This window comes from Pongo pygmaeus, chromosome 5 (genome assembly GCF_028885625.2).
Source record: "Pongo pygmaeus isolate AG05252 chromosome 5, NHGRI_mPonPyg2-v2.0_pri, whole genome shotgun sequence".
Taxonomy (NCBI): Eukaryota; Metazoa; Chordata; class Mammalia; order Primates; family Hominidae; genus Pongo; species Pongo pygmaeus.
The window spans coordinates 10,906,720-10,925,352 of NC_072378.2; the positions used below are offsets into that span (position 1 = coordinate 10,906,720).

Genomic DNA, 18,633 nt, shown 5'->3' on the forward strand with positions numbered 1-18,633 from the left:
TTACAGGCGTGTGCCACCACGCCCAGCTGATTTTTGTATTTTTAGTAGAGAAGGGGTTTCACCATTTTGGCCAGGCTGATCTTGAACTCCGGGCCTCGTGATCCACCCACCTTGGCCTGCTGAAGTGCTGGGATTACTGGCATGAGCCACCATGCCCAGCATGTGATATGTTTTGAAAATAAACTTATTAGAAGGTCTCATTTGATCTGCAGATATTCTCATTTCTCCAGCACTTCAACAAAAATGTCACCTTTAGCAGGGGAGAAATGTTCATCGTGTTGTTATTAATTACTAAATGCTCTAGTGAAGTTTGAGTGGATGAAGTTGCACATACAGGTAAGCATTTGAATTTATTTTGGAAAAATGAAGCCTACATAATTTAAGGCCATCTACAAAGTAACTTTGTTCATGACTGGATAAGTGAAGTGAAAGACTGCAGACCGAATACTTTATTCATTATATAATAAAACTTAGTTACATTATGTAGGTTATTAATTTATAGTTTAATTTGTTTAAAACAATGTTTATAATTCCAGTTTTGCCATCTTTTCTTCTATATAACTTTTTTTTTTTTTTTGAGACGGAGTCTCGCTCGTGTTGTCTAGTCTGGAGTACAATGGCCTGATCTCGGCTCACTGCAACCTCCCCCTCCCAGGTTCAAGTGATTCTTCTGCCTCAGCCTCCCGGGTAGCTGGGATTACAGGCGCCTGCCACCACACCTGGCTAATTTTTGTATTTTTAGTAGAGACGGGGCTTCACCATCTTGGCCAGGCTGGTCTCAAACTCCTGACCTCAGGTGATCCGCCTGTCTTGGCCTCCCAAAGTGCTGGATTACAGGCATGAGCCACCACGCCCAGCCAGGAGCACTTATTTTTTAAGTCCAAAAAACATGAATGAGGTTAACTAACTTCATTTCATTTAGGTATATCCAGTTCAGGGCTCACAGTTTCTCATGACCTGAGAGTGTATGGATTTCAGTGCCATTACTTGGACTGTTGTCATTGAAGTACATCTGAAGAATTTATATGACTTCCAGTACCTAGTGAGCATATATTTGAGCACTGTTCTCTACAAACCCTTGAGTAAGCTGACGTGGCAGATATTAGGATGGATACGACGCTATCTTAGCTGCAAAGAACTTAGTCTAGAGAGGACAGTAAGACACCCAGGTCACTGTAAATCAAGGCTCTATGTGACAAGTGCCAAAATGAAGTGTAAACTGATCACCATCAGGATTATGAGGAGGTAGAAGTCATTTTTGTTGGGGTGGCAGGATGGCTTCCTGGAGGAGAGGTATCACTTGAAATAGATCTTGAAGGATGAAGGAGTTTTTTTCTAGGATTAGGAAAGAGATGCTTTCATGAATATAAGAACAGAGAAGAAAAATGCAGAATTTGTTTGAGGCCATAATACTATGGAGTATTAGTGGGAACTAAATTTGGCTAGGCCCAAACTAAAGTGTCTTTACCAGCTTGATTAGAAGGACTTTATTCTGTAGGTGAGAAGAAGCCACTGAAGACGTCAGGAGCACAGTGGTTTCAGAAGATTAATCTGGTAGCAGTATGAAGGCTGCATTCAATACACTGGGGGAGGTTACTGTTACAATAAAGGCCTCAACTAAAATAGGACTGGGAATGAAAAAGAGGGGACAGAGATGAGAGGCTATGGTAGGTGTAAGATTTAGAGAGCTAATTTTGAGGATGGATTGATGGAAGTTGCAAAAACCATGAGCTTGAGATATTGGGGACATCTCTTTGAAAATACTAGAGAGGCTCTTCTCCACATTGTCTTCTTCAGCGAATCCTTCTAGCACTTTCTGTGTGTCATGTGCTGTGCTAGGTGCCAAGGATTCAATGTGATTTTGCCCCTGCCTGCAAGGAGTGGCAGTCTAATGGGGAGACAGACATCAGTCCAACACTTACACAGAGAAACAGGAAAACAGCCTGGGGAGTGCTGCGCCAGGTGGTGTGTGAGCTGGTCTGGAAAGGCAGGGCGGGGTGGCAGGATGCAGGAATCGATGCGCTTTTCCAGGCAACACAGAGAGAAGGCTGGACCGGGAGGCATCCTGGAGATGCTGACATCCAGCCCTCGGGGAAGAAGAGCAGCGTCAGCTTCCTCACCCTGACCCTGGGGACTGAGCCAGCCTTTGGGCCCATTCCCAGCCCTGCACTCAGTCTCCCTTCCTTTTTGACTCACTCGTAGCCGGGAACAGCCCAGTAGCTACCCCAGCAGACTCTGTTGCTATCTGTGGCCTCAGCCTCATTTGTCATTGTAGGTGTTCCTCTGTGCGCTGACCTTCCATCCTCCGAGCAGCTCCCCTGAGATTTTGCTTTGCCCTCAGGCAGCAGATGAACTCCTGGCTTTTGCACTTGGAACTTCAGCCAACCAGGCCTGCATGAACCACCCTCCCCTCTCGACTCCTTCCCCAACCTTCTTCCTGTGACAAAGACCGAGGCCAATTTTTTGCAGGGTTCAGGGCTCTAGTAGACTGCTTTCAAGGGGATTTGCTAGAGGCCATAGATGACTATAGGGAAGTGTCTTCTTTCCTGTATCGTATTAAGTTTTTATGGAACTCTATGGTTTTAAGAACTTTTTAAATTTTAGATTCGGGGGTATATGTGTAGGTTAAAGGGTATATTGTGTGATGCTGAGGTTTAGGCTTCTGTTGACGCTGTCACCCAGAAAGTGAGCTTAGTACCCAATAGGAAGGTTTTCAATTCCCCCACCCCTGCCTTTTGGAGCCCCCAGTGTCAATTGTTCCCATTTTATGTCCATGTGCACTCAAGATTTAGCTCCCACATATAAGTGAGAACATGCGGTATTTGGTTTTCTGCCCCTGTAATTTGCTTAGGATAATGGCCTCCAGCTGCTTCCATGTCACTGCAAAGGACATGATTTCATTCTTTTTTATGGCTGTGTAGTATTCCATGGTGTATATATACCACATTTTCTTTATCCAGTCCACTGTTGATGGGCACCTGGGTTGATTCCTTGTCTTTGCTATTGTGGATAGTGCTGGATAAACATGCGAATGCAGGTATCTTTTTGGTAGAACAATTTATTTTCCTTTGGGTAGATGATACCCAGTAGTGGGATTGCTGGGTTGAATGGTAATTCGGGTTTTCGTTTTTTGAGAAATCTCCAAACTGTGTTCCACAGGGGCTGAACTAATTTACATTCCCACCAACAGGGTATAAGCATTCCCTTTGCTCTGCAGTCTTGCCAGCATGTTGTTGTGGGCATTTTTCCCTGTGGTGACAAAGGCACCTGAAGCATCCTCTGCCCCTGCCCCATGAGCTGAGCAAGGGGCCAGCTTCTTTCTTACTGCTTCCTCCTCCCCCATCTTAGCTGCAGTCACTCAGATGCTCCTGAAAGTATTCAACACATACACCCCTTAGCTCTTCCTCCCTTCAGCAACTACTGTAACTGTTCCTTCACATCCTTAGTTCTTAGGAAGGATTTTCATGTGGCTTGCTTGATCATTGTTTTTCTTTGACTTCCCATTCATTCTGAAGCCCCCTGTAATTTGCCAACTGCCTCCCAAGGACCAAATTCAGTGCCTTTTCTTCCCCCTTCACTAGTTGCTCACCTTGCTGCCTTGCAGCGTTTTTCTCTGTTTAAATATTCTCTTTTTTCCTTGACTTCTGGGATACCACTTTCTTTGAAGTCTATTTGAACTCTTCACCCATCAAAACTAACCTCAGGTATTACTTCGTTTAGGAATGTTTCTCTGGCAACTTTTTTTTTTTTTTTTTTTTTTTGAGAGGGAGTCTCACTCTGTTGCCCAGGCTGGAGTGCAGTGGCGTGATCTCGGCTCACTGCAACCTCTGCCTCCCAGGTTCAAGTGATTCTCCTGCCTCAGCCTGCCGAGTAACTGGGATTACAGGCATGGCCACCACACCTGGCTAATTTTTGTAGTTTTGGTAGAGACGAGAGTTCACCATGTTGGCCGGGCTGGTCTCGAACTCCTGACCTCAGGTGATCTGCCCATCTTGGTCTCCCATAGTACTGGGATTACAGGCGTGCGGCACTGTGCCTGGCCTCAATACTTATTTTATAACTAAATGTTTATCTACTTTATTAGACTATGAACTCTGAGGACAGATATTTCATCTAGATCATTGTGTATCCCTAACAATACGTAGTGCTGGACAAGATTTGATGAATTTTTCAACTGAATATAACTATTTCCAGAGTTTATCAAACTCCATAGGTCTAAACTAGCTTGAAAAGAATAGAAGCTGGTTCTACATGAACTGTCTTACATACAGTGCTTCAGTCTTTCAGAGAAATCTGCAACATCTATCATTTGTTTCTAGGGCCACTGCCGGTAAGTCTGTGTTCATCTCCCTTTAAGTATATCATATGGGCCCAGGCGAAACTGTATAGACTTTCTCCTTTTGTTGTTCAATGTATAGGCATCACAAATTCAAATGCCTTCAGGAGCCAGCCAGGTTAATAGGCTGAATAAAAAGGATGAGTGGGCTGGGTGCCGTGGCTCACGCCTGTAATCCTAGCACTTTGGGAGGCTGAGGTGGGCAGATCACCTGAGGTCAGGAGTTTGAGACCAGCCTGGCCAACATGGCAAAACCCTGTCTTTACTGAAAAAAAAAAAAAAAAAAACACAAAAATTAGCCGGGAGTGGTGGCACATGCCTGTAATCCCAGCTACTCGGGAGGCTGAGGCAGAGGTTGCAGTGAGCTGAGATCACACCATTGCATTCCAGCCTGGGCAACAGAGTGAGACTCTGTCTCAAAAAAAAAAAAAAAAAAAAAAAAAAGAAAAAGGATGAGTGATGGTGATTGTGGCAACTACAAGAGAAAATGCCCATCTCAAGGCATCCAGATAGCTATAGACCATGGCACATGCAACATCAAGGGATGTGTGACAAGCTTCGCCTTCCTCAGCCTACCAAATGTGGTCACAGACCTTTCAGAACAGGCTCCCGGTGGGTTGCTCGTTAGATCCACAATGACCGCATTTACCAGTTGCTCAATGAGGGTACGGATTACAGATTTCCTTGTCCTCTCAGTGTTATTCCAGTGTTGTGCAGTGCAATTTAAGATGGAAAAATGACCTACAAATCAATAGCTTTCAGTCTTTTTCCCGCTACGACTGAAAGTCATGTTTTACTGAAGGTCAGGGAATCCTGAGGTGACTAGTTAGTCTCCTAGGAGTGATTATTTCCTTGCATACTCTGGAGAGAAACTCTTCCTTAAATATGGGAATGTAACTTGTCTTGGAAGAGAGCCTGCTGTAACAAAAACACATGCTGAATTTTTTCTTTGCATAAAGGAATTAAGAGGCTTATTGATGTGAACGCTTGTTGAATAAGCAGCTCTTTAAGTTTATGACAACAGTTATTAGGCTTGCCATAGAGACATAGGATTTATCTTTTAAACACAAAGTTTTATTAAGTTCCACCCACCATTTAAAATAACAAAGGGAAGGCTCCTCTAAAATGTTAACCTCCCACCCCAAACTCTAGCCCCCATTCAGATAGCTAAAATAAGGTTTTCTCCTAGTCCCTCTTCCCCTCCTGCCCTTCCTTAAAATCTATCCTGTCCCACCTGTCACTATCCAGGAATTTAAGCAATTTTTTAATCAGATTTTGAGCACATCGTTTGTAGTTTTCTTTAGGATCTGTGTCTCATTATACTTAATATCACATTCAAAACTCTACTCTCTACACTGACAAAACGCCAACCTGTGGTCCTGCCCCTCGCCTCAACTCTCCCAGGCATCCTCACAGTCAGGCCTCACTCACCTACATCTCCTTCCGAGCTGAGCTGACCACCTCTCTCCCCGTGCAGGCGCTCTGTGAAGGGTATCCTGGGTTTCAGGGCACTGCACGATGTTGTTCCTGCCTAAAAGTTTCTCCTCAAACAAATCTAGTGTTCCTCCCCAGGTGGTTTTATATAGCAATTTATTTATTATCATCTTTATATCCTCTGCTAATCTTAAATTTTTCTAGTGAATGGCCATTTTTGAAATAGCTTAACTTGGTATATGAATACAATGTAAAGGTAATGATATAATCCATTGCTCACTGAAACAAGAGAAGAATTAAATGTCTAAAATTCATGGCTAAAATAATGCCTTATTGTAAAAATAACTCCCAAGTGACAGGTCATTTGGAATTCCATGCAGGCATACATTTTAACTGCTTTGAACCAAATAAAACTTGCAACATGCATTTAATGTAAAAATCAATTTATTATACAACAGTCATAGATAATGCTTTTTATCTACAAAGAAAAATGGCTTCTGCAGCCTCCCTGTCTACTCCATTCATGATACTATGTTCTTAAGATATAATTACTTTCAAAGGAAAACAAAGTGATATCCATATTTTCCAAATAAGAAAGCCCCCAAAAACATTCACAGAACGATATGGAAATATTGGAAAGAACTAAAATGGACTCTTAGATACAAAATGCTGTTCTGCCCATCACAGTAAATACTGTTTTGCCTTAAAATAAAAATAAATAAATATTTCTCAAATGCAGGGGTGAGGACTTTACCCCGTAACATGCCTAAGTGGTTCAATATATAATTTTGATGGCTTGACAATTGCTATGTTTAATTCCATTCAGTTAACATTCCATTTTGTTAGTTTAAAAAATTGGGGGAATTATTAATAGATATGCTTTACAGTATTTAAGTATTTTCATTCCCATGGGTCAGAGGAAATTTGAGAGAAAACATTCTCTATTTTTTTTCTTTAATAGATTATAGAAATATTTTTTCAATAGTTTTAGAAAAATCACATTAAAATAAGCATTTTGGTTTTTTGAAGTTACAACACTTAACAACGGGTTAAAATGTTTACCTGATTTATTTTTTGTGGCTAAGATTTCATAACTCTCTATTTTTTTAATTAGCCCTTGAATGGTTTAAGGCTATAAGTGTTTTATGAAGCATCTCTTGAATTAAAGACCAAATTGGAAATACACATCATGAATGAAACCTCTCTCTAGTCTCTGACATTAGTTTGAAAATATAAACTACCCACATTTTTCACTTTCATCAGAGAGGTTTCAAGCTGCCTTGTACTTAAAGCTGCTTGACTTTGTCTGCTGAAGGACAGCTCCCTCCTTGCCGTACAGATATGAAGCCCAGGAAAACATCCAAAGTGGCAGGTATGCTGTGCACTGAGACCTTAGGGCCTCACTGGCAAGTAAGAATAAGCTGAATGTAATGACCAGTGAGCATATTAGACCGGTCTGTCTTCTAAGTCTCATTTTCACCTGGAATGCACTTTGGTAAGAGATTTTAGCCTATATTCGAGATCTAAACTGAACTAGGGTCCAGTTTCTTCAAAGGGCTTTCTCCTTGGTCCAACTTGTGTTTTGTCACAGAGGAGCCGTAACAGTCATGCTTGAAGCTAGCCCTTGTTTTGAAATGAATTGCTGGGAGAGAACAAGACAGTACAGTTATAAGGTGATGCAAGATGGAAGCGGTGATGAAGTACCCTAGAGCAAGTCAGCTTCAGAAAATGATTTAGAAAGATAAATGGAAGAGTCAGGGGCATCACACAGGAGACATCTGTTCAACAGAAATGGGTTGGCCACACTGAGGGGAAGGAAGCAGGTGTAAGTGCATCACCCTCGAGACTATCCTAATCATTAGGCACCGTCCAAAAAATATGCCCAAATCCTCAGAGGGGTAGTTTACATGAAATAAAAGTACAATTTTTTTAACAGGAAAAAGTTTAAAACTAGAGCTCGAGGGGCGGGGGGAAAGCCAAGAGAGAAAGGCACTCTGGACGGTAATGAGTGGGGACGGTGGTGGAAATGCCTTTCTGGTGAGCTTGTATTTGATGTCAGTGTCAGGACCTAAAAACTTATTTAAAAAAATAAGGAAGGAGAGAAGATGAAGTGACTTCATCGAAGTTGACAAGTTTTATTTTATAGGGTATAAATTAATCTTCAAAAAAATCTTCAGAAAATATTGTTTCCATTTTTGATAGAGTTTAGTAGTAAGTAACAGTCCTGCACTTACGGAGAAAGGAAATACTCATGAATACTTTCGTCTCCTTTTGTGCTTGCTTCTCAGTAGAGATCGCATATACCTGAGCAGGGAACCGGGAGTGCTGAGTTCGCCAAACTGGCATTTTTTATCGTGGCTCATTACCGGCCCACGGCTCAGTGCTGGAATCTTTCCAAGCTACTCCATCTTTTTCCTCCCAGCTTCAAAAACTTAAATAACCTGCGAAGAGTGACAACAGGTATCTGAGGTAATATTCACAAGTAGGCTCACAAAAAAAGAGTTGACAAATTCAGTGCTTATTTTGCTCCCATCACTCTGCTAGTTCTGCTAGTTCTGATTTATACATATTACAGCAGCATGCATGTTCAAAGAAAGAGGTCAGAGTGGACTCCAGTGATTGCTCAGAAAGGAAACGGGCAGCCAGATTTGTACACTGCTCGTGCTGTGGAGCATGGCATCTTTATAACCTAGGCTGACTGGCACAAGAGGGAGACATGAACAGATGAATGATTAGGGAAACAGAGGAACAATCCTATCCAAAGCCCCTGAATTATGAAAATCTTGCAGAAGCATTTTTTTTCTCCTTAGAAAAACTAATATTTAAAATAAAAGAAATACCAATTTCATTACCATATCACTAAATTTAGAATCAGGAGTGGTTGGGGGAATTTGATAGACAAGACTCTGGCTTACAGAAAGAGAAGTTTTGCTAGATTTTTCTATCTTCTGTGTATGATCCTATTTTAATATTTTCTGGGGTTGATTGCTAAAGGAACAAATGGAATGATTATGCACTGGCAATTATTGCTTAATATAGATTAGAACATACCCTGTATTTAGAATATAATTAACATTTTGTTGTAAACATTTTAATCTGAACAAAACTCTTTTTATTTGGAGATTTTCTGTAAGAAACAATGCTCCACATTTCCTGGCTGTGTATGCATATAAGGCGTTATAAGGACAGCTTCTGGCGAACGGTTCAGTCTGTGGGAGGGAGGGAGAGAGAAGCTGCACCAGTTCTGAGGTCCTCAGAGGTCAGCATCACCTCAATGCTGATCAAAGCATTAACAGATTAACCTAATAGCAATATATTAATACATTCTGGGTACAAATGATTTATGAACTCAAAAGAAATTAGTTTATCCTAAAACATGTAACTTTGAATTCAGTCTTTGCTTTAAAACAAGCGAATCTGTTAGGCTAGTATGTGTGCTTTTTCTGTTACTCATTTTTATTGTGCTTTCTTGTTCATCACTCCATTTGCTGCAGTGAAGTAGGCTTTGGAAAAACCATTCTTCACTTCTTTCCCTGCAGGTGGCTCTTGCATATCTTTCTTCATTGGCTTTTTTCGGTATGTCTGTTGGATTGTGTATATTTTGAAGAGAAAAATAAAAAGAAAGATTATTTAATAAGACCTTGTCTTTAACATTGCATATAGTTAAAACAGTATGTGATTTTGTTGGGCGCTGGATTTTCTGTTTTTGTTTTTTTGAGACAGAGTTTCGATCTGTCACCCAGGCTGGAGTGCAGTGGCGCGATGTCCGTTCACTGCAACCTCCACCTCCCGGGTTTAAGTGATTCTCCCGTCTCAGCCTCCCAAGTAGCTGGGACTACAGGCGCACACCACCATGCCCGGCTAATTTTTGTATTTTTAGTAGAGATGAGGTTTCACCATGTTGCCCAGGCTTGTCTTGAACTCCTGACCTCAGATGATCCACCCTCCTCGGCCTCCCAAAGTACTAAGATTACAGGCGTGAGCCACTGCACCCAGTTGGGCACTGGATTTTCTAGTAAGATTTCATGTTTGTAATATCATTTTTAAACTTCTGGTTAAAGATTAAAAATAAAGACCAAAACAGATGCATGTATTTCAATGAATATTAGAGGTCAGGATTTGTATATTCTGGGGTTAGCATTCAAAGTATTCTGCATTAGTTGCTCACTTGGAAAGATAAAACTTATAAAAATAATTCAAGTGGAAAAAGTGCTGTTATTTTAAAAGTACCAATACCTGGGATTCTGGCTTGATCTAGTTTTTGGCATATCCTTCCTATTCTGACAAAATACCTGATCTCGCATCTCATTTTTACTTTTTTTTTTTTTTAAAAAAAAGCAATAGTATTAACAAGGGTCCAAACTTAAATTATATGCTTGACTTCAGAACTAAGATTCAGTTTGAACCAGCATGTAGGGCTAAGGCTTTGAATGCCATTACCTACTCTTGCTGGGCTATACGCTTCTCTTCAGTCTTCAACACGATGTACCAAAATCACTCCCTTAACTTCCCTTTAACACTCAGCATTTTTTGGGAAGGTGGGGGCAGGGGTTTGCGCAGCTGCGCATAGCTTTGTTTGGTCTCATCATTGATTATTTCTTTGGAAATCTTCAAAGGAAAACTTTATCTTTTATACAAGACAAAGCCTAGTCCGATTTCAGAAATACAAGACCTGAAAAGCTGTCAAAATTCAGTTCCCACTGTTCCACACTGTATAAAACCACTATGGGGACATGTGTGGTGGCTCACACCTGTAATCCCAGCACTCTGGGAGGGGAAGGTGGGCGGATCACCTGAGGTCAGGAGTTCAAGACCAGCCTGACCAACATGGAGAAACCCCGTCTCTACTAAAAATACAAACATTAGCCGGGCGTGGTGGCACACGCCTGTAATCCCAGCTACTTGGGAGGCTGAGGCAGGAGAATCACTTGAACCCAGGAAGCGGAGGTTGTGTTGAGCCGAGATCGCGCCATTGCACTCCAGCCTGGGCAACAAGAGCAAAACTCCGTTTCAAAAAAATAAATAAAACTAAAAACCACTATGGGTTAACTTTCAGCAAGTGCAAACTAAAAAATAAAGCACTTCTTATTAGTCTGAAAAATAAATACAGTTGAATACAATTTCAAAAGTACAGTTTTGAATATAAATGTACTTTTTTTTTTAAAACTAAGCTTTCCATTTCCCCAGCCTACAAAAGAGAGGAATTTAAAATCTACATCCACCTGAGGCCTCTGCTCTGTTATAGCTTTCATCCGTTCTTGTACAACAGAGTGGCTTTGAAATTGCATTTCGAAGCTGTCTTCCATTTAAGTTGTTAATTAAAAAGAAAATGACACTTGATAAAGAAGTCAGTGTGACCTTTCCATCCTGGTTTGCCTTAAAGGAATTTTTTTTCCAAATAAATAGTCTGCAACATCAGGGTAGCTGATAAGGAACCAATTTTTAAACATGAAATTCAATAAATTAAAAACATTGAAGAAGCCCTTGCTTTGCTCCATTCACATTTCCTGGATCTGTCTTACTATGCACGTTTTTAACTTTCAGATGTCAGACTTTGGTAGCACGGTACAAATACATACTGCAAATTGAGAACTGTATATATAATCCAATGATATTTTTGATAAAACCTTATGTGCATGCATTGAAAAATGTTTTTAAAAATGCCCACTAGATTATTAACTGTGGTTACCTTTGAGGAGGAGGGTGTGGAAAGAGGAGTGAGTTAGGAGTGCAAATTTCACTTTACGTATCTGCTACCTGAATTTATCAACAAGCATGTGCTACTATAATATTTAATCAATAAAATTAAACAAATACATAATGTAAAAGTGCATGATCTAGGCTGGCCATAGTGGCTCACGCCTATAATCCCAGCACTTTGGGAAGCCAAGGCAGGCGGATCACCTGAGGTCAGGAGTTCAAGACCAGCCTGGCCAACATGGCGAAACCCCATCTGTACTAAAAATACAAAAATTAGCCGGGCCTCTAATCCCAACTACTCGGGAGGCTGAGGAAGGAGAATCGCTTGAACCTGGAAGGTGGAGGTTGCAGTGAGCTGAGATCACGCCACTGCACTCCAGCCTGGGCAATAAGAGCAAAACTCTGTCTCCAAAAAAAAAAAAAAAAAAAAGTGCCAATCTATTACATTTTACTGCTGAATATTTACATTCCACGTACCTGAACGTAAAAATTTAAGAAGAGGATGACTAACGTCAGCATATAAGATGACTGGAAGATGAGACAACCGAAGGGGAAGCCACACGGTTTCACGACGGCGCTCATGGTGTGCGTGATGGTGAGCACAAACTGCACCTGGGGACGGCAGAGAGGGCATCTCTGTGAGCGAGCCAGGCTGTGCCACACAGAGACTGCGGCCAAGCTTGATCAATTCAGAAATCAACTCAACTCCTAGGACTCTCAGAATTATGTAGGAACAAAACAAAGCTGCTGAAGCAGCCCCCTCATCCAGAAATCTTATTTGAAATTAGTATGTGAAATTGCCCATGATTTCCTCATGGAAAAGTCGCAGTTAAAATTATTTAGACAAAAAGGATTTAACTTACACATTAATTTGAAAAGTATTCATCTACATTTCAAAGCAAGGAACTTTCCATTATAAGCTAATTGCATGCACAAAGGGCATTTTAACACAAAAAGCTTAATTCTTAAAAGGCCAATTTTGGAAAAAAATAGGCAGCCTCATCACACATAAAAAGCCCTTTGACTTCTAAGACAGATTTCTATTTCCTTTCCCCATCCATGAGCCACATGGAGAAAAGCTAAAAGAAGGGACAACATACCAGCTGAGCCTGTGTGAGATATTTCTTCCACCAAAGATACTTGTGCATAGATGGAAACACAGAAAGTCCATAGTAGGAGTACATAAGAATGTGGATAAAACTGTTCAGTGTTGGTCCAAAGAAACCTATAAAAGTACAGTATAAAAATCATTATTCTTCCAGAAAGGACTGTTCATTCTTCTTTGTGAAGTGAGATTCTCTCTCTGCATGGTAATTGAAAATGAATAGCACATATGACATGATCATGTAACAAAATCCACACTAATAAATTCCCCAATTACTGTGCCAGTTCTAGGATTCAGCAAAAAACTCCACGATAGAAGGACTATCCTGGGATGGTTTTTCAGAATGCCCCCCACACAGGGAATGCCTTATCTACGAGGTTTTACGGTCTCTTTAACTGTCACTACTATCAGCTACTGAGGGAGGAAAAGAAATACTAGCTTAAAGCTGTTGGCAGAATCCCTCCGAAATAGAATTGTCTTTGCTTTAGCTAAACCTTTGATAAGACATATTGACGTAGAAAGAGCCTTTTGTATATGGCTGAACAGGGTGCTAGAGAGACAAAATATATTGCTTTCATAATTAAGTAAATAAATTCTGCCTGAAAGACACTTAGGGACCAGGAGGTGCTGGAGAAAGAATAAGGGAGACAGAGAAGGCTGGAGTGGAGGAGAAACGGGCCAGCGAGACCTTCCCAGTGACTGGCCATTGCAGAGACTTTTAGGATGAGGGATATCTCAAATCCAGGCCCCTGCCATCAACCTCATGAAATGTCTCTGTAACTGCCTCCCATGGTGAATAAGCCTTCAGGAAAGCATGGAGAAAGGGGCATGTTCCATGTTGGGTCTGCTAAGCATCAAAAGGATTCAGCTGCAAGAGGTGAGATGCCACAGATGCATCACTTGTTGGAAATAAGGAAACTCAGTGTTGTGAGGATTTCGTCAGTACATGAAAGTGCTTAGAACAATGCTTGGCACAAAGTGAATGCTCTTCAGCTGTCAGCCTGGGATCCAGATGGCTGTTCTGTGAGCTATCCTGTGGTGGAGAGATTGTGGCATTAGAGGGCCATTTATTGGCTATGTCCCCTTGGAGATATTGATTTGACTGTAAATTTTTATTTTCTTACCTGGAAAATAGGTATAATAATAATAACTAGCTCTTAAGGTTGGGATGAAATTAACTGAGATAATATATGAATTAAAAAGCACCGCACATATGCTGGCTAATATATCAATTTAAATTCTCTAGCCTGGTTCTTTAATCCTAGATTAGTGATCTGGATAGCTAAATGCAAATAAATAAATAAGAAACAAAAGGTACAATAGCATGCATAGAGTAAATTCTCAACCAATACTGGCTGAAATAAACTGTTACAGCACTTGAATTTATATGAAAACACAAACAGAGTTTCAGACTACCAAGCAGCATAGTATTAGTGGTATTTCTTTACCTACATGACTTTTCATTTCCATCTATTAATGAACCATGAGTAGTAGTTGTTGCTTATAATGTTTGACTCCTGTGGAAATACAGCACCTTCCACAGTCACCACTTCACTGTGATACAGATTAAGGCATTTCAAAAAATTGAAAGTCTGTTCTGGTAGGTCACACAAAGTATCATTTTTCTAATGTTCTTAAGCAGAAATTGTCACCGTATTCACAGGATTATGTCTATACACAGTGATGATTTGGGTTTTAGATGCTTAGTGATTTGTAATGAAACTTGACAATCATAAAAATACTTAACCTTGGTAATTCTCCTCTAATATTGATTATAGTTGTCCTTCCTTAATAACTAAACTCAAGAAATGGATGTCTACCCGTCTAGAAGGACAGAAATCAATTCTTTCTTTCCTCCCCCTGCACTCCCAGCAATTTCCTCCCTCACACTCTAGTTTTCATTTGTACCTTCACAGTCACTGATACTCCAAATATCCCTGGGCACTTTTTTCCCTAATATCTCTACAAGATCCTAAATCCTGGAACAAAGTCATTTTGACTGAAGTTTTACATGTTCTGATTTTTCATATAGTATTTCTAAATTCTTGAGAACAAGACAGTATCCAATAGAAAGTACTGTTCCCTATAGCTCGGTGCATCTCAAACTGTAGGTCATAACTGACCCATTAGTGAATGGTGAAGTCAATGCAGTGAGAATTGTCACCAACTCTTTGTAAAACAGGATTAAAAAAATATATATAGTATATCATATAGAGCCAGGGCAAATACTGTTTCCTAAAATATCATATAAAACATAGAAATATGAATGAGGGCCAGGCATAGTAGCTCACACCTGTAATCCTAGCACTTTGGGAGGCTGAAGGGGGAGGATTGCTTAAGCCCAGGAGTTCAAGACCAGTCTGGGCAACACAGAGAGACCCTGTGTCTACACTTTTTTTAAAAAATTAAAGTGTGCTTTATTATAAAGAAAATTTAAATATAACCAACAATACTGAAAATAATGTAAATGGCATTTATAGCCTTGGTCAAAATTCTTTAGTAAACAGGCATTTGTTTGCTGTTCCATGAATAGTTAACAATTAGTTTATGCAACAAAATAGGTAACTTGAAAAAGTGAGTAAGAATACAGAATTATGAACCAGGAATTGGGTTCTTTTGTGTTTTTTCTTATTTAACAGACACGGCTTTTAAAATAAAATCTGAAATATAAAGCAAGTCATCTTCATGTAGAGAGCTCTCTTTTCCTACAAGAAGGTTTTGCAGAAATGTTAAACAGTGTTCTAAAATGTGGCTGAAGTTATACTTTACATACTTTATTTAACTTCTTATACATACATTATCCAATTAACATAACCACATTTTCATATACAAGTGGAACCATAAACGTTAATAAGACAACACTACAACACTAGCACAGAGTAATTTTACCCATGTATATATTTTCATTTGAAACCTGTTTCCCAAAATGAAATCACTCATTTTTAAAAGCAAACAACTGGCTGGAATTAATGTCTCTAGACATTGGGTCATGGGGCCTAGAAATCATGTAAAAGTATATTGCTTTGGTTGAATATAATTAAATTCATCTTATGTCTACACTTTTTTTTTTTTTTTTTGAGACAGAATCTGGCTGTCTCCCAGGCTGGAGTGCAGTGGCACGATCTCAGCTCACTGCAACGTCTGCCTCCTGGGCTCAAGCCATCCTCCCGCCTCAGCCTCCCGAGGAGCTGGTGGTATTACAAGTGCATGTCACCACGCCCAGCTAATTTTTTTTTTTTTTTTGGTAGAGATGGGATTTTGCCATGTTGCCCAGGCAGGTCTTTAACTCCTGAGCTCAAGCGATTTGCCCGCCTTGGCCTCCTAAAGTGCTAGGATTGCAGGCGTGAGCCACTATGCCCAGCCCTACCAAAAAAAAAAAAAAAAAAAAAAAAAAAATTAGCTGGGCATGGTGGTATATGCATGCATGTAGTCAGCTAACTAGGAAGATGGCTTGAGCCCAGGAGGTTGATGCTGCAGTAAACTATGACTACACCACTGCATTCTGGCCTGGGCAGAAGAATGAGACCCTGTCTCTCTTAAAAAAATAAAAAAAGAAGAAGGGCCAGGTGCGGTGGCCCACGCCTGTAATCCCACCACTTTAGGAGGCTGAGGCGGGTGGACTGCCTGAGGTCAGAAGTTCGAGACCAGCCTGGCCAACATAGTGAAACCCTGTCTCTACTAAAAATACAAAAAATTCGCTGGGCGCGGTGGTGGACGCCTGTAATCCCAGCTACTCAGGAGGATGAGGCAGGAAAATCGCTTGAACCCAGGAGGTGGAGGTTGCAGTGAGCTGAGATCACGCCACTGCACTCCAGCCTGGGCAACAAGAGTGAAATTCCATCTCAAAAAAAAAAAAAAAAAAGAAGAAAAGGAACAAATATGAATGAGTGCACTGGGTTGTGATATAAAATGTGTTTCTTATTGTAATTCTCAGTTTTTAAAAAGTGGAAAATCTGGTAGGTCATTCAGAGATGTAACCTTAATTTTTCAGAATGTGAAAACAAGAAACCCTAAAAGCTGAAATGCCTCGATCTGTTTCACAGGGAAGTGGTCACTGTGGAGGGTGATGTATTTCCACAGGAGTCAAACAGTGCCCGGGATTGCAGTGAAGCAGCTCCTGCTGGGGTATGTGCCTCTGACCATGGGACATATGATGTGTGGAAAAGAAAACAGTTTTAAATTTAAGGTTTGGCCCAGATTTTGCCTGTATCAGAGACCTGACACTAGAATACATGGACCCTGGCAGACACGGGTATCCTGCTGCGGCAAGGCCGGCCCTCTAGGCCTCCCTTCACGCTCTCCTGATCTGCATGCGATGCTCAATACAAGACAGCACCAGTGGTCTCTAAGAGCCATTCCTCAAAACGGAAAAATTAACAAAATAACTTACTTTGTCCACAAGGTATCCAGTTCAAGACACACCACCAGATGTTAAACATAGAAGCATGATGATATACATGAAGAAAAGTAATCTGACTCGTTTTTTTCCGCAAAACGAAGAAAATCGTGTCCAGGAACTCTACTGATTTGGAGAAGTAGTACCACCAAAGCACCTTGGCTACCTATAGAAATTTGTGAAGGGGAGAAAAGGGTGAGAAATGGCAGTGTTTCTGGTGCTGCCCCACTGCTCGGCCTTCTGCCTGCTGCCTGTGCTTTCCTGCTGTTTCTTTCTCACTGCTGAAAAGGCAGCTCACCTGGTGTCCTTGTCTCCAGTTTCTCCTTATTTCAAGCAATCCACCCAACTCTAGTGAGAGATGAGTTATTTTTCCAGAACACATGTGTGATCACGTTCCTCCTCTGCATCTGCAGGATCAAGTCCATGACTCCTGGCTTGAACCCAGGATCTCCCATGGGCTTGGGTGGCTGCTGTTCCCACCAGCCTCCTGCAAGCTCCCCACCACAGTGTCCTGTGTGCTGGACGGTGGCCTGCTTACTCCTCCTCCAGCAATGAAAACTCTTCTCTCTGCTCCCAGCACTCCTTTCCTAATTCAGGTCTGGCATATTCTTTAATATTCCTCTTAAATGCCACCTTTTCTCTGGAACTTCACCCAGCCCTTTCCTTTCTCAGGCTGAACTGCTGCTTCATTTATATTCAAATTACTTTAACTGTGGCTCCATAATCAATAGCCATAATAGAGTGTAGCTAGTGTTACGAATCTATCAATAGATTGCAAATCACTCAAAGGCAGAAACTGTCACATTTGCTCAGTGCCTAGCACTCAACAGGAGGTCATTATTGTTTGTTACATTAAATTATAACTTTCCTCTGCTCTTCTAAAGTATATATGTTTTTTGTCTCTTAGACTGTCCAAGGGCAGTCTATGGCTACATCTTTTGTGTCTTTTCCTCAGAGGACTAGATTAAAAATCAAGATGTTATTCATCCTTGCTAACGGTGGGAGGTCATGATAACACATCCTTTCCCTCCGAAGGCCCTCAAGTCAGTCTCATCTATAGGGAGACATTTCTTTAGTTAAAGGCACTGTGTTTTTACCACTAACATTAAACATAAGATATTTTTAAAGACATTACATAATAGGAATCTTGAAATTAAAATATCATGTTCTACTGTCTACTTCCCAAGAAGACCATCATAAGGTGCGGCTGCAACCATCTTAATGTCTGATGGGATAATTAACCTTTAGAAATATTAAACTACAAATAAATATAAAACAACCTTTAGAGAACTGTATGGTATCCCAAAATGCACTGGTTTGTGGTAATGCATTAGAAATAAAATGGGTGCAGAGAAATCAGTATATCTTACTTTATTTGTATTGCAGTTTTGAAGACGTTTTTAAAATGTCCCACTTTGGGAGGCTGAGGCGGGTGGATCACGAGGTCAGGAGATAGAGACCATCCTGGCTAACAAGGTGAAACCTCGTCTCCACTAAAAATACAAAAAAATTAGCTGGGTATGGTGGCGGGCACCTGTAGTCCCAGCTACTCAGGAGGCTGAGGCAGGAGAATGGTGTGAACCCAGGAGGCGGAGCTTGCAGTGAGCCGAGATCATGCCACTGCACTCCAGCCTGGGGGACAGAGTAAGACTCTGTCTCAAA

At 40.9% G+C, this 18,633-nt stretch overlaps 1 protein-coding gene across 3 annotated transcripts in view; it reads right to left on the reverse strand.

Moving 5' to 3' along the window:
- Positions 1 to 6,196: 6,196 nt before the first annotated feature.
- Positions 6,197 to 18,633, reverse strand: part of ELOVL2 (ELOVL fatty acid elongase 2) — a 59,357-nt gene continuing 46,920 nt past the window's right edge. For all 3 annotated transcript variants that reach the window (XM_054491816.2, XM_063665799.1, XM_063665798.1), the window contains 4 exons: positions 16,966 to 17,137; positions 12,571 to 12,695; positions 11,948 to 12,082; positions 6,197 to 9,352 (listed from right to left, as the gene is read on the reverse strand). In XM_054491816.2, coding sequence (XP_054347791.1) covers positions 9,227 to 9,352; positions 11,948 to 12,082; positions 12,571 to 12,695; positions 16,966 to 17,137 — 558 coding nt within the window. In that variant the 3' untranslated portion in view covers positions 6,197 to 9,226. The remainder of the gene's footprint in view (positions 9,353 to 11,947; positions 12,083 to 12,570; positions 12,696 to 16,965; positions 17,138 to 18,633) is intronic.